This window comes from Cervus canadensis, chromosome 6 (genome assembly GCF_019320065.1).
Source record: "Cervus canadensis isolate Bull #8, Minnesota chromosome 6, ASM1932006v1, whole genome shotgun sequence".
Taxonomy (NCBI): Eukaryota; Metazoa; Chordata; class Mammalia; order Artiodactyla; family Cervidae; genus Cervus; species Cervus canadensis.
The window spans coordinates 16,707,878-16,724,921 of NC_057391.1; the positions used below are offsets into that span (position 1 = coordinate 16,707,878).

The 17,044-nt window shown below is 38.1% G+C and overlaps 1 protein-coding gene across 8 annotated transcripts in view; it reads left to right on the plus strand.

The window, feature by feature from the left end:
• Nucleotides 1-17,044, plus strand: part of LRRC49 (leucine rich repeat containing 49) — a 154,987-nt gene that overhangs the window by 86,395 nt on the left and 51,548 nt on the right. For all 8 annotated transcript variants that reach the window (XM_043470946.1, XM_043470942.1, XM_043470944.1 and 5 more), the window contains one exon: nt 15,661-15,744. In XM_043470946.1, coding sequence (XP_043326881.1) covers nt 15,661-15,744 — 84 coding nt within the window. The remainder of the gene's footprint in view (nt 1-15,660; nt 15,745-17,044) is intronic.

A 17,044-nucleotide genomic window follows, 5' to 3' on the forward strand; every position in this document is an offset into this window, starting at 1 on the left:
TGCCTGTCCACTGGTTTCACAGTGCGTGCCATTCACGTTTCCACCTCAGTGATATTATGGACATCAAGGTGGCTAACGGGCGAAGTGTTGATGAATTCATAAATACTAGGAATCTCCTAGGGTTCTACCTCTGTCTTTGTTCCAGCATGGAGAAAAGGTTCTTTGTCTTCTCAGTTCGTTTGGATCTATACTGGCCACTCTGTCTTGTACTTTTGCTCTTATCTTCTTGTCTTTCTTAGTTAAGGGTCTTTAGTACTCTCTTCCTGTTGAGGTTGCAATGAACAGGGTGAGAAATGAAGCTTACCCATTTATATAAGTTAGTAATTATATGATGTGTTTCTCATAGTAAATTTATGTCAGTCTTGTCTACTCAGCTAATGTATTTGGTCCTTAAGGGCAGAAGCCATTCTTCATCTTCCTTGCCTGATACATGGAGATGTTCTATGCATGTTTATTTTCTTTCCTTCTCTATCTCATACAATGCTGAGAATGTAGTAATATTCAGTAAAGACTTTTTGGTTGAGTAAAATTTAGCCATTTCCATGCCTTAAATAAAAGAAAAGTTGCGTGAGTTGCTCAATCACAGTCACTTGTCCAACTCTTTGTGACCCCATGGACTGTAACCCGCCAGGCTTCTCTGTCCTTGGAATTTTCCAGGCAAAAATACTAGAATGGGTAGCCATTCCCTTCTCCAGGGGCTCTTCTCGACCCAGGGATTGATGGGCTTCCCCGGTGGCTCAGACAGTAAAGAATCTGCCTGCAATGCAGGAGACCTGGGTTTGATCCCTGGGTCAGAAAGATCCCTTGGAGAAGGGAATAGCTATCCACTCCAGTATTCTTGCCTGGAGAATTCCATGGATGGAAGAGCCTGGTGGGCTACAGTCCATGGGGTTGCAAACAATCTGACACAACTGAGCAATTAACACTTTTCACTTTCATGCCTTAAATAAGGGAGAACAAACAATGCTATCTATAATCCTTGTCCTTGTACATTCCCTAGAATGTGCTTGTTTGGTAAGGAGATGAGGAAAATCCCCTGGGATGGGAGAGGGCCAGCTCTTCTGCTAAATATAGAGCAGCAATCCTTGTACATCTGTTCCTCCACTGTTAATTTTAGAAATTCAAAAAATTTTAATGGAAATAATCTCAAAGTTACAGAAGAGTTGTAAGTACAGTACAAAGAACTTTGTTTTATTGAACAATTTGAGAATAAGCTGCTAACTCAATTCCCCAACTGCTCTGAATACTTCATGGTATATCTTGTAAGCAAAGACATTCTCTCATGTAAACACAGTATAACCAACAACATCAAGGAAAAAACATTGAATAATTGCTAGTGTCTAATCATCACACTACATTCACATTTTACCAATTATATTAAGAATGTTCTGTGGGGCAAAATGATCCAGTTTGGAATTATGCATTGCATAGAGGTACATTTTGTTGTCAGGTGTCTATTGTCACCATATTTCCTGAACAGTTTCCTAGTCTTTCCTTGACTTCATGACTGACATTTATGAAGTTTACAGGTCAGTTATTTTATAGAATGACCCTTAATTCAGGTTTTATTTGATGTTTCCTCATGATTAATTAGTAGTTATAGCTTTTTGGCCTAAATAGCACACAAGTGATTTTGCATTTCTCTTATTGTATCCTATTGAGTGTTCTGTAATGTATATCTTTATTGATGTTGTTTACTTTAAGATGGTGTCTGTGAGGTTTCTGCATGTGAAATTATTCCCATTTCCTTTTCTTTTGGTGTTCTGAGATTCAATTTCCAACGTGGAGGGCAGGGTTCCTCACACCTCCAGTAAGAAGTTCTCAGAACACCAGCTCACTGTTCAAGAATTCAATTCAGACACTATCCACCTGGAGATAGCATCAGATTCCACAGGTTGAGGGCTCAGTCTGGAAAACTGCACATGTACCTTCCCTGCTCTGCCAGATGCCAGTAACAAGTCCAGGTTATTACCTGTACTTCTGACCTACTGGCAGAAACTGTTAGGTTGGCCAAAAAGTTTATTTGGGTTTTTCCATAACAGCTTATGGGAAAACCTGCTGCTGCTGCTGCTAAGTCGCTTCAGTCGTGTCCGACTCTGTGCGACCCCATAGACGGCAGCCCACCAGGCTCCGCCCTCCCTGGGATTCTCCAGGCAAGAACACTGGAGTGGGTTGCCACGTCCTTCTCCAATGCATGAAAGTGGAAAGTGAAAAGTGAAAGTGAAGTCGCTCAGTTGTGTCCGACTCTTAGCGACCACATGGACTGCAGCCCACCAGGCTCCTCTGTCCATGGGATTTTCCAGGCAAGAGTACTGGAGTGGGGTGCCATTGCCTTCTCCAGTGGGAAAACCTGAGTGAACTTTTTGAGCAACCCAGTACTTACTAGGTCACCGGTTTATTGTAAAATGATATAACTCAGAAACAGCCAGATGAAGGGATGCACAGGGCTTGGTGGGAAGGGACACAGAGCTTCTGAGCATACCACTCTCCCCAGATGTCCAGGTTTTACCATTCCTGAAGCTCTCTGAACCTGTCCCTTTGGACTTTTTATGGAGGCTTCATTAAGTAGTCATAATTGATTATATCATTGGCTATTGGCAATTGATTCAACCTTCAGCTCCTCTTCTCTCCCTGGAGATCTGGGGGTGCAATGGAAAGTTCCGACCTTCTTAATTGCCTGGTTGGTTCTCCTGGCAACCAGCCTCCATCCTTAGATGAGGTCCAAAAGTCATCTCATTAATGAAACAATAGACACCTTTATCACTCTACACACTTAGGAAATTCCTAGGATTTGAGAAGCTGTGAACCAGAAACTGGGATGAAGATCAAACATGTATCTCTTACAATAAATCATACTATCACACTTTTGTAATTCTGTACCTCATAAAAATTTTAATTTATTAACTTATTCATATCAGTATAGTCTCATGGTATTTTGTTTCACCTTTTGTTTAAATCTTTTAGTAACTTTAGTTTGTAAAGAATATACCTTGTAAAAGACTTTCTATAAATTTTCCAACCTGGGCTAGTATTGACAAACACTAGCCCATGAGCGGGTCACCTGTTTTTGTAAATAAAATTATATTAGAACACAATCATGTCCACTCACTTATGTATTATTTATATCTGCTTTAATGCTACACTGGCAGAATTGAGTAGTTGTTAAAGAAACTATATAGCCTATGACCCTAAAAGATTTACCATCTGGCTGGAAAATTTTACTGATACCAGTTCTATAACTACTGTTTTCTAGCTGGAGTGGATTACATAGATACCTCATGAACTTGTGTATTGCGGCTATGGTTCCCCAAACTGTGTGCCAAAGATACTGTGAACTCGCAGGGGCGTTGTGGAGTGTTTATAATTTTCAAGCAAAAGGCAATGAGATTTGATATCTGTGAGACCCTGAGAAGACTACTAGCTTAACGTAGTTTACCATCTCAACATTACATCACAGTGTATTTCTCTCTATGGCATTATACCCTGGCACAGCTGACCTTCCAGCGACTGTTGTGATAAAAACAAATACTAAAATCAACACAGAGCAGGAAATGAGGGTGACAGTATCCAATCTAATTCTCATGTTTGAGAAGTTGTGTAATGCCTTACAGATATACACATTTCACTAGTAAGTTTTTATAGTTGTTCAAGAGTGATATTTTTTATTCAAATTATTATTTTTGAAATGGTTTCCTGGTGGCTCAGCTCATAAAGAATCTCCCTGCAATGTGGGAGACCTAGGTTCGATCCCTGAGTTGGAAAGATCCGCTAGAGGAAGGGAACGGCTACCCACTCCAGTATTCTGGCCTGGAAAATCCCATGGACTGTGTACTCCATTGGGGTTGCAAAGAGTTGGACACAACTGAGCGAATTTCACTAAGTTGCTAGAACATGAATCTTGTTGTTTACTAACTAGTTAATAAACAGGGCTATAACATATGTTTTTTGACCTAGTGGTACCATGGAAAAATTCCTAAGACAGTCTTAGGCACCTTGGAGTTTCTGCACTAGGGTGTGTATTAGACTCTAGTGATGACAAGATCAGAATCGCAGTTAACACCCTCAAGTTACTTACAGTCAAGTACGGAGGCAGGCATGCAGCCAGATTATAATGCAAAGTGACAAACTAGTTAGATAAAATTGATTGATGAATAGATATGTGTATGTTTACACATACACACACACACACAGCAGGATGATATCAAAGAGCAAAGCTGTCCTATGTATACTGGAGAAATAGAAAAAATTCCAAAGGAGAAAATACTTGACTTGAGACTTGAGGAGGGCCAGAGACAAAGGAGGATATATCAGTATGAAAGTGTTCTAGAGAGAGAGAGAGAAGGCACGCAGAATGCAGAGGGGTGTGAGGATATAGCAACTCAGAGCGGTTCAGCATGGCTGAGCACGGAGTGTTCATAGGCGAAAAGAGCAGCAGGAAAAGGATGCCTGACCAGTGAGAGCTGAGTCATGAAGAAGGTGTTTTATGCCAGAAGGAAGAGTTTAGATTTTTGTGTTGAACATAATAGGAAACTCTTGAAGAGTTTAAGATACTTCAATTGGATTTGCCTATTGAAAAGGTTGTCTGAGTAGCAGCCCAGAGAACAAATTGGGAAAGATAGGATGAGTGATAAAATGAGAAAGGGTTAGTCAGGATAAGAGCTTCTGGAGTGTCTGATCTAGAGGAATGGCAAGAGATAATATGGCATCTCAAGATAATGTGAGTTGCTGGCCTCAATTCCTATTTTGCTTTCGTTGTCTCTGTTAGGAAGAATAACTTTTAGTCAGTAAAGAGAAGAAATAGATATTAATAAAGTGAAAACAAAGCCTTGGATAGGTGAATAAAAAGTTTGAATCCAGACCTATTAGGGGCTGAAGGCCCTTATTGGGGATTCCCAGGCGGCACTAGTGGTAAAGAATCTGCCTGCCGATGCAGGAAACTAAGAGATGCAGTTTTAATCCCTAGGTCAGGAAGATCCCCTGAAGTAGGAAACGGCAATGTGCTCTAGTATTCTTGCCCAGAAAAATTTCATGGCCAGAGGAGCCCCGGTGGGCTACAGTCCATGGGGCCACAAAGAGTCTGACACAACTGAGCTCATAGCCTAAAGGGCTTCATAGTAAATATTTTAGGCTTTTGGGGATATACAGTCTGTGTTGAAAGCTATTCAACTCTCTCATTGTAAAGTAAAAGCAGACATGAACATTACATAAAAGTGAGCATGGCTGTGTTCCAATAAAACTTTATTTACAAAGACAGATGGCATGCTGCATTTGTTCTGTGGGCTAGAATTTGCCAATCTTTGATCTAGAGCAGTGAATAAATTGCTAGGCCTTTGAAAGTTATATCTGGAAAGCAGTGTAGAATAGTAGAGTAGTTAAAAGGTAAGATAAACTAATCTCTCTTTTTATCTTGGATAGAAAAAATATTGTGGCAAATCATGACGATTAACTTGAATGTAGATTATGAAAGAAATCTAAATTGGATTATTTAGATGATTTGTGAGTACTTAAGGAATTGATCACAAGGAGGCAGCATTAGTTCACTAAAAACAATTTGTGCCAGACAAAATTAGGTTACTATTTTAGATATTATAAATAGACCTTCTCAGAAGAATACTATAGAGAGACAGTGTTTTGGTATCTAAGCGAAGCACTGAGTGAAGTCTTTCATGATAGCATATTGAGTAAATTGTACGACAACATAGTTAAGTGGATTTGTGATTGGAGTATACCTACAGAACAGAAAGTAATGGATTAACAGCCAGCCTGCAGAGAAATCTGTCCTGGGGTGCTGTGAGGCTTTTTGCTCACTCTCATTCTCTTAAACATGTTTAAGTATTGACTAGTTGAGTAATAAAGTATATAAATGACAAACTGGGAGAGTTAGAAATCCTGATAGACCAGTTGATGAAATCAGAATCCAGAAGCTCAATAATCTAAAACAAGGTTTGGTAAACTACAGCCTGCGAGCCAAATCCATCCCACAGACTGTTTTGTTTTGTTTTTTTTTTTCATAGCTCTCAAGCTGTGAATGGTTTTTACATTTGTGAAGCACTGTGAAAAACAAAAAGAATATGTGCTGGAGATTTTATATGGATCACAAAGCTTCAGATATGTGCTATCTGGCTCTTTGTAGAAAAAGTGTGCCAACTTCTAATCTATAAATATCAGCAGAATTTAGCAAGATAAAAAATAGATAAATTGAAAATTCTAGACTTAGCTTCTTAACAACAAACATGACAGTTCTCAGCCAAATGAAAGGTTAGGGGAAAGAGGATTAGCATGTGTGAGAAAGACTTGCATTGAAATTGATAAGTTCAAATTGAGTTAATTATGAAATGTGATTGTTAGAAGTTAATATGGCTTAAAACAATATTCATTTATAGAAATAGAGAATTTAGAAAAATGGACAACAGTTCCCTTTTTTCCTTTGTTAAATTACACCTGAACTATTAGTTTTAGAAGGGTGATTGCAAACAAACATCTCCAGAAAACCTAGCACAATTCATTGACAAAGAAGATATTACAGTAGTCTTCAAATATTTTTACAACTGTACAAAAAAGGAGGGAATAGACACATTTTTAAAAATTTATTTATTTATTTTAATTGGAGGCTAATTACTTTGCAATATTGTAGTGGTTTTTGCCATACACTGACATGAATCAGCCAGGGGTGTGTATGTGTTCCCCATCCTGAACCCCCCTCCTACTACCTCCCCATCCCATCCTTCAGGGTCATCCTAGTGCACTGACCCTGAGTGCCCCATCTCATGCATTGAATCTGGACTGGCGATCTATTTCACATATGATAATATACATGTTTCAGTGCTCTTCTCTCAAATCATCCCACCCTTGCCTTCTCCCACAGAGTCCAAAAGTCTGTTCTTTACATCTGTGTCTCTTTTGTATCTCACATATAGGGTCATCGTTACCATTTTTCTAGATTCCATATATATGCGTTAATATACTGTATTGGTGTTTTTCTTTCTGACTGACTTCACTCTGTATAATAGGCTCCAGTTTCATCCACCTCATTAGAACTGATTCAAATGCATTCTTTTTAATAGCTGAGTAATATTCCATTGTGTAAATGTACCACAGCTTTCTTATCCATTTGTCTGCCTATGGACATCTAGGTTGCTTCCATGTCCTAGCTATTGTAAACAGTGCCGCGATGAACATTAGGGTACACGTCTCTTTCAATTCTGGTTTCCTTGGTGTGTATGCCCAGCAGTGGGATTGCTGGGTTATATGGCAGTTCTAGAATAGACACATTTTGAAGGACTAGAACAAGGACCATTGTATGGAAAATTCCACCTCCCAGAATTTTTTATTTCCAGGCAGTATTTTGTGAATGCAGGTGCTATTCTCACAATTATGAAATGGATACAGTATCTATAAAGTTTCCACCTCAAACTCACATATAGTTGGCTTTATATGAACTTGTTTACAATTTGTTCTCCAAAATATGAGGTAGCCTATCCGGGGTAGAAGTGAGTGTCCTGTGTGGTAGCCGTTACTAATGTCCCCAGTGTGTTCTTCTGTCTTCCAGGTGGAAAGATAATATTTCCCTTTCTCTTGGAGTTAAATATGGTCATGCAACTTGCTTTGGTCAGTGAAATGTGAGCAGAAGTAATGTACATAATTTTCAGACAGAAGCATTTAAAGGCCAAAGTGCGATTTTCTGGGCTTTTCTCCCATGTGATGGTCATTGTGAAAGCAAATATTGAGTCAAAGGTGCCATCAAGTCATAGCACCTAGGAACATTTAGCCTACTACATGGAGAACAGCTGGGCTGTTCTTTGCATGATCAAGAAACAAACTTCTCTTATTGTAAGCCAGTGTGAGTTTTAAAGTTATTATGGTAGTATAACCTATCCTGTTCTGGCTTTTTCTCCCCTAATGTATAATATGGAGGTTGCAAACAAGATGGCAGAGGGAAGCATCACTATGAACAAAGCTAGTAGAGGTGATGGAATTCCATTTGAGCTATTTCAAATCCTAAAAGATGATGCTATGAAAGTGCTACACTTAATATGCCAGCAAATTTGGAAAACTCAGCAGTGGCCACAGGACTGGAAAAGGTCAGTTTTCATTCCAATCCCAAAGAAAGGCAATCCCAAAGAGTGTTCAAACTACCACACAGTTGCACTCAACTCACACACGAGCAAAGTACTTCTAAAAATTCTCCAAGCCAGGCTTCAACAGTACATGAACCAGGAACTTCCAGATGTTCCAGCTTGAACTGGATTTAGAAAAGACAGAGGAACCAGAGATCAAATTGCCAATATCCGTTGAATCATTGAAAAAGCAAGAGAGTTCCATAAAAACATCTAGTTCTGTTTTATTGACTACGCCAAAGCCTTTGACTGTGTGAATCACAACAAACTGTAGAAAATTCTTCAAGGAGATGGGAATACCAGACCACCTGACCTGCCTCCTGAGAAATCTGTATGCAGGTCAGGAAGCAACAGTTAGAACTGGACATGGAACAACAGATTGGTTCCAAATCAGGAAAGGAGTACATCAAGGCTGTATATTGTCACCCTGCTTATTTAACTTATATGTAGCATACATCATGCGAAATGCCGAGCTGGGTGAAGCACAAGCTGAAATCAAATTGCCGGGAGAAATATCAATAACCTCAGATACGCAAATGACACCACCCTTATGGCAGAAAGCGAAGAAGAACTAAAGAACCTCTTGAAAGAGAAGAGTGAAAAAGTTGGCTTAAAACTCAACATTCAGAAAACTAAGATCATGGCATCTGGTCCCATCACTTCATGGCAAAAAATGGGGAAACAATGGAAACAGTGAGAGACTTTATTTTCTTGGGCTCCAAAATCACTGCAGATGGTGACCGCAGCCATGAAATTAGAAGAAGCTTGCTGCTTGGAAGAAAAGCTGTGACCAACCTAGACAGCATATTAAAAAGCAGAGACATTACTTCCCAACAAAGGTCAGTCTAGTCAAAGGTATGGTTTTTCCAGTAGTCATATATGGATGTGAGAGTTGGACTATAAAGAAAGCTGAGAACCGAAGAATTGATGCTTTTGAACTGTGGCGTTGGAGAAAACTCTTGAGAGTCCCTTGGACAGCAAGGAGATCCAACCAGTCCATCCTAAAGGAAATCAGTCCTGAATATTCCTTGGAAGGACTGTTGCTGAAGCTGAAACTACAGTACTTTGGCCACCTGATGCAAAGAACCAACTCATTGAAAAAGACCCTGGTGCTTGGAAAAATTGAAGGCAGGAGGAGAAGGGGATGACAGAAGATGACATGGTTGGATGGCGTCACTGACGTGATGGACATGAGTTTGAGTAGGCTCCAGGTATTGGTGATGGACAAGGAAGTTTGGTGTGCTGCAGTGCATGGGGTCACAAAGAGTCAGACACAACTGAGTGACTGAACTGAACTGAACTGAATGTATAATATGACTGTTATCCCTGGGCCAGTAGAAGTCAAGTGATATAGCTTCTAATCTTCATTCTGACATTGACTATGACCCTGGAAACATCTGTTTTCTCTGTTAAAAAAAAAGATTGAAAGAAAAATAAGGAACATTCTCCTCTAGACAAAAACTCTAATTGTAGTCTGTTTTAATATTTAGTGTAGTCAAGGAAAACAATGTCTTGTAAAACTATTTAAAGTATATGGTTAAAAAACCCACATTGCCATTGTTTTTAAAATTCCACATAATAAATTGTTGATTATATTAGGACTGCTATTATTGATTTTGTAGCAAAACGTCTTCTCAAGTAATAAATTCATTGTTTTAGAGCCTTAGTAGTCTGCTAAGAGGGTATAATCTAAGTTATTAAATACCTATTAAATCACTGCTGCTGCTGCTAAGTCACTTCAGTCTTGTCCGACTCTGTGCAACCCCATAGACGGCAGCCCACCAGGCTCCTCTGTCCACAGGATTCTCTAGGCAAGAATACCGGAGTGGGTTGCCATTTCCTTCTCCAGTGCATGCATGCATGCTAAGTCGCTTCAGTCATGTTAGACTCTGTGCGACCCTATGGACAGCAGCCCGCCAGGCTCCTCTGTCCTCAGGATTCTCTAGGCAAGAATACTGGAGTGGGTTGCCATTTCCTTCTCCATTAAATCACTACGCTTCTTAATTAAACTGTTTCTGTATTAGGTCTTCCTGACAAACCACAGTAAAGAGAAAAGTGTATGTGCACTTTCAGGCCAGGTAGATCTCTTTCTTTTGCTACATAAAGGATATGGTTTTTGTCCCAGAAATTGGATTATTATCATGAAGATGCCTGAATTTTACAATTTTTTTCCTTCTTACCAACAGATTTATAGCTTATCTTTACAGTTAGAGGGGTTTGTTTTTGTTTCTAAGTTTAGTTACTCTATAATTATTTGGGCTGAAATACAGTCATCATATGTATAAATTTTTAAAACATTCAATATTTGAATTGATTTGGCATCTATCCAGTTTTCCTAGGTTTAACTTTCCTTTTAAAGTCCTCCTGCCTTTAGTAGAAGCTCAGATTCTTTTTGCAAATCTAATGAAATCATCTGTTAAGTATGTGTAGTACGTGATCCATACAGTTTCCAGTACTGCTTAAAATTGGCTCTTTGAAAAACCAATCTGTTTCTAGTTCACATTCAATACATGAGTCAACAATTGACCATCAATATATTTTGTTCTTTTAAAAAGTTTTTTTCTGAAACAGATTATACTTAATAGGTACTAAATCAACATCTACTGAACAAAAGAGTTTAATGTGGTTATTAATTGAGCTATTTTATGAAACTAGGAACCAAGGTTCTGAATTTCTTATTAGTTTATTTTTCCTCATTACCTCTGTTCGGCCTTTTAACATTAAGAACAACTCTTTTCCATATTGTAAAATATACTTTAAATTCACCAAAAATCACATAAATTTTCACTCCCTTTTAAACAACTAAATCATATGGCAGATTACTGCTAAATTTTGACCTCACTTTTTTCATCCGTCTAAAACCAGTAAAACACATATAAATATATCCTGATTATAAAAATGCAAACCCCATTTCTCACAAATGACCTCTGGTTCTGATCCTGGCTTTGACTTTGTATAAGTTACTAAACTTCTCAGAGTGTTCATTTCCTCATTTTTAAACTTTGAGTCTTCCAGTGGATGTATTTCTGCTTACCTTTTTAACTCTGCAATAGTTTACTTTGTGCATTTTTTATTTACTTCTTTAGCCTAAGTCCTTTGTTTACAGGAGCATTTATAATGGCTCACACCCTAGAATACATTTTTGTGCCTCTTTGACTTTCCTTAATTCTAATTATATTATATATACTGATTGGGATGCTCTAGACTGTTGTTGTTCAGTCACTGAGTCATATCTGACTCTTTGCAACCCCATGGACTGCAGCACACCAGGCTTACCTGTCCTTCACTATTACCTGGAGTTTGCTCAAACTAATGTCCATTGAGTCAATGATGTTATCTAAGCATCTCATCCTTTGCCACCTCCTTGTCCTCTTGTCCTCAATCTCCCCCAGCATCAGGGTCTTTTCCAGTGAGTCAGCTCTTTGCATCAGGTGGCCAAGGTATTGGAGATTCAGCTTCAGCATCAGTCCTTCCAATGAATATTTAGGACTGATTTCCTTTAGGATTGACTGGTTTAATCTCCTTACTGTCCAAGGGACTCTCAGGAATCTTCTCCAGCACCACAGATCAAACACATCAATTCTTCAGCACTCAGTCTTTTTTATGGTTCAACTCTCACATCTATACATGCCTACTGGAAAAACCATAGCTTTGACTATACACATCTATGAGGGCAAAAGGTGTCTCTACTTTTTAATATACTGTCTATGTTTGTCATAACTTCTCTTCCAAGGAGTAAGCGTCTTTTAATTTCATGGCTGCAGTCACCATCCGCAGTGATTTTAGAGCCCAAGAAAATAAAATGTCACTGTTTCCACTGTTCCTCCATGTGTTTGCCATGAAGTGATGGGACCGGATGCCATGATCTTCATTTTTTGAATGTTGAGAGCTTTTTCACTCTCCTATTCCACCTTCATCAGAGGCTCTTTAGTTCCTCTTCACTTCTGCTATCAGGGTGATATCATCTGCATATCTGAGGTTGTTGATATTTCTCCCAGCCATCTTGATTTCAGCTTGTGAGTCATCCATCTTGGCATTTTGAACAGAAGTTAAATAAGCAGGGTGACAAAATGTAGCCTTGATGTACTCCTTTCCCAATTTTGAAACAGTCAGTTATTCCATGTCTAGTTCTAACTGTTGCTTCATGACCTGCATACAAGTTTCTCAGGAGACAGGTTAAGAAGGTCTGGTATTCCCATCTCTTTAAGAATTTTCCAGTTTGTTGTGATCCACACAGTCAAAGACTTTAGCGTAGTCAATGAAGCAGACGTAGATATGTTTTTGGAATTCCTTGCTTTTTATATGATCCAATGGGTGTTGGCAATTTGATCTCTGGTTCCTCTGCCTTTTCTAAATCCAGCTTGTACATCTGGAAGTTCTCGGTTTAAGTACCATTGAAGCCTAGCTTGAAGGATTTTGAACATTACTTTGTTAGCATGTGAAATGAGCACAATCATATGGTAGTTTGAACATTTGTTGGCATTGCCCTTCTCTGGGATTAGAATGAAAACTGACCTTGTCCAGTCCTGTGGTCACTGCTGAGTTTTCCAAATTTTCTGGCATATTGAGTGCAGCACTTTCACAGCATCGTCTTTTAGCATTTGAAATAGCTCAGCTGGAGTTCTATCACCTCCACTAGCTTTGTTCACAGTAATGCTTCCTAATGCTCACTTAACTTCATACTCCAGGATATCTGGCTCTAGGTGAGTGATCACACCATTGTGGTTATCTGGGTCATTAAGACCTTTCTTCTATAGTTCTTCTGTATATTCTTTCCACCTCTTCTTAATCTCTTTTATTTCTGTTAGGTCTTTGCTGTTTCTGTTCTTTATTGTGCCCATCTTTGCATGAAATGTTCTCTTGGTTATCTCTAATTTTTTTGACAAGATCTCTCGTCTTTCCCATTCTATTGTTTTCCTCTATTTCTTTGCATTGTTTGCTTAAGAAGGCTGTCTTATCTTTCCTTGCTGTTCTTGGCTGTATATTTCCCTTTCTCCTTTGCCTTTTGCTTCTCTTCTTTTCTCAGCTATTTGTAAGGCCTCCTCAGACAACCACTTTGCCTTCTTGCATTTCTTTTCTTCCTGTACAGTGTTACAAACCTCTGTCCATAGTTTTTCAGGCATTCTGTCTACCAAATTTAATCCTTTGAATTTATTTGTCACCTCTACTGTATAATTATAAGGGATTTGATTTAGATCATATCTGAAAAGTCTAGTGGTTTTCCCTACTTTCTTCAATTTAAGGCTGAATTTTGCAATAAGGAGCTCGTGATCTAATCCACAGTCAGCTCCAAGTCTTGTTTTTGCTGTTTAGAGCTTCTCCATCTTACAGTAACAACTTCTCTAATCTCAGTGGAATAAATCAACAAGGTTTATTTCATGCTCATACTGTCAGTCTGTCCATTTTATGTGGTCTGAGAAGTTTACTCTGTGTTGCCCTCTTTCCACGACCAAGGCCTTCAAAGTGCCCATCCTTTGGAGCTTTGCAAATTCTGTAGCAGAAGTGAGACAGGAAATAGCTATATCATACATTGTCTTTGAAATTTGCTACCCAGAAGTAATACATATCACTTTTGTTCATACAGCATTGGCCAAAGCAATTCACATGACCACACCTAACTTCAAGAGTACATGAAGTGCCATCTCACTATATGGCCAGGATGTAGGAAGACAGGAATATTTGGTGAACAACTCTTGTGACTATCCATTATATTTTAAATCAAATGTTAACTTCTGGTAGAAATGTAAATTAGTACTACAATTATGGAGTACTTTTGCAAACACAGCAAAAGCCCTAGAAATATGTCTACCATTTGAATTAATGGTTTCAGTTTTAGGAAATTATTGAACAGTTGTGCGCTTCCCTGTGGCTCAGATCTGCCTGCAAATCAGGAGACCTGAATTTGATCCCTGGGTTGGGAAGATCCCATGGAGAAGGGAATGTCAATCCACTCCAGTATTCTTGCCTGGAGAATTCCATGGACAGAAGAGCCTGGCAGGCTACAGTCCATGGGGTCACAGTCGGACACGACTGAACAACTTACACAGTCACAGTCATAGAGATGTACATTTAATAATTCATTCTTTGAATATATATTTACTGCATATCTACTGTGTGCTGGGTAGCTGATATATGGTCCATACCTTCATGGAGCTATTTGTAGGAAAGAGGAGAGATGTACCAGAGATAATTTAAATGAAAGAGGTTAAGGGCTATGACTGGCAATTATAGGGTGGTATGAGAGCATTCTACTCTTCAATTCGCCTCCATTAAATTTTTAATTTCAGGTTTTGTAAATTGTATTTCTGAAAATGTTCTCCTTCAAATGTACTGAATTACTTTTTATAGTTTTCTGTCTCTGAAGATATTTTCAAGTTTGTGTTTCATGAAGAAATTGTTTTCTCAAATTATGACATCATTTTGAATGCCTACAAATCTATAACCAAGACTTACATGGTTATAATTTACTTTATTAAAATTTGCCAATCATCAGGGTGAAAAATCATGATTCATATTGTGTATGCAGATTGCAATATTTAAAAATTTGTTTATAGAGAATATCATAATGTGATGGAAAAATTATATTTGAGTTAGGGTTTTGGGATTATGACTGATTTTTAAAAGCTTTTCTAAACTGTAATGTTATTACAGTAAAGTTATTTCATAGTTTTTAGAATGGAAGAAATTAGACTGGCCAAATCAACTTAAAAACAAAGTAATGATCTTAATGGAGAATAATTTATTAATATCCATGGAAATTTTTAAAAAGCTTTCACAATTATATTGTCATTTAAAAAAAAGCTCTGCTTTGCAATAATAAATTAAATAGATTGTTAGAAGTATGATTTTCATCTTCATGATAAAAACTTTGTTAAATCTCTCCATGTAGAACTACAGTACAAATAAAAGTTATACAAACCTGCCTTTTTTATTTATGTTTGGTTGTGCAGGATCTTGGTTGCTATGCACGGGCTTTCTCTAGTTGTGTGAGTGGGGGCACTCTCAGTTGTGGTGCATGGGCTTCTCATTGCAGTGGCTTCTCTTGTTGCAGAGCATGGGCTTTAGGGCATGCAGGCTTCGGTCATTGTGGCACATGCGTTCAATAGTTGCGTTATCCAGGCTCTAGAGCACAAGCCCAATAGTTGTGGCACATGGGCTTAGTTGCCTCATGACATGTGGAATCTTCCTGGACCAGGGATTGAACCCATAACCCATGTCTCTTGCATTAGCAGGTGAATTCTTTACCACTGAGCCACCAAGGAAGCCCCCTGCTCCCCCTTTCTTCTTTCTCTTCTCAGTCTTTTTCTTGTATTATTTAGGTTTATCTCACATCAAGAGTTGGGAGTAGAGTTAAGAATGCACAGTTTTCTTTTAGAATTAAGTTGGAAGAAGAAAATAAAGAGGAACATACTGACTTTTTCTTTGAAGGCATATTTCCTATTAGCAAGTAGTATGGCTCTCACAAAGAAAATCAGAGAACTGAAGATATTTAGCATCAAAAAGTTTAAATACTCAACAATACTTTTTTACATTTTTCTTTTAGGAAGAAGAAAGGCGTATGGCATCTGTTGTAGCCAAAAAAGAAGAAGAGAAGAAGCGGGAAAGTCATAAGCAATCTTTACTTAAGGTATTGTCTCTGGTGTCTACATTCATGTATGTGCTCGCGCGCGCACACACACACACACACACTCACACATATTGAAGCTAGCTTGCTAATCAGCTAGAAAAGTAGTTTCCAAACTACAAATTTTTCATTCCTATTGATAGTGTTTTTAATAAACAGACACCCTTAAAACTTACAAACAAACCTTTACTTCTGAAATACAATATAATGTAATATAATGTACATTATAAGATAAATGCAAAGATGAGAAATTATAAAAGGAAGAGATAAAAGTATATATATATATATATATATATATATATATATATATAAAACAGAAGTTAACCTTCTTTCCACACCAGTACATCACCTTGTGTATCCTCCTGGCATTTAAATTTCATTTTGGAAACCACTGTAGTAAACTGTCATCTTTAGTGATATATTTTAATGAGCTCTGCTACATGCATTTATTTTTTAGTGCTGACTTTTTAAATTAAAAAAAATTCTGTTAGCTTCTCCGATAGGTGGTAAAGATTTTGAGGAGTATAAAATTAAAGATTTTTTTGAATTTGTTTTAAATGAGTTAGCATATCAGATATTACTGTCCTTAAAAGATTTTGGGAATAACAAAGTTGTATATAGTAAACTTAGGAAACAAGAGAACTTACTGGGGTGATGGAAATGTTACAGGTTAACATTTATGCGTTTGTCAGAACTGATCGAAGAGTACACTTGAATCTGTGTGTTTTACTTTGTGAAAACTACTCCTAAATTAACAAACAAAACAAACTTGGTCCCAAGTCCTCTCAACTCCAGTCTATTAGGAACTGGGCCACACAGCGGGAGGTGAGTGGCAGGCGAACGATCGAAGCTTCATCTGTATTTATAGCTGCTCATCTCAGTTCAGATGTCAGTTTTTTCCATCACCCCCAGATGGGACTGTCTGGTTGCAGGAAAACAAATATAGAGCTCTCACTGATTCTGCAGTCCAGTGAGATGTATAATTATTTCATTATATATCACAATGTATAATAATTAAGAAATAAATCACACAATAAATACAATGTGCTTGAACATCCCCAAACCACCACCCCCCCTCACTGTATCCTGGTCCGTGAAAAAATTGTCTTCCATTAAACTCATCCCTGGTACCCGAAAAAGTTGGGGACTGCTGTTTCTGAGGGACAGAAAGGGTGTATAGACATCCATCTTTAGTCCTGTTGCTTTTCTATCTTTCTATTTTCTTTTCAATCTTTAAAATGAATGGAAGTGATAGTGATGACATATACTGGTGCGGTATTGCTTGATTTATAAAGAATAGACT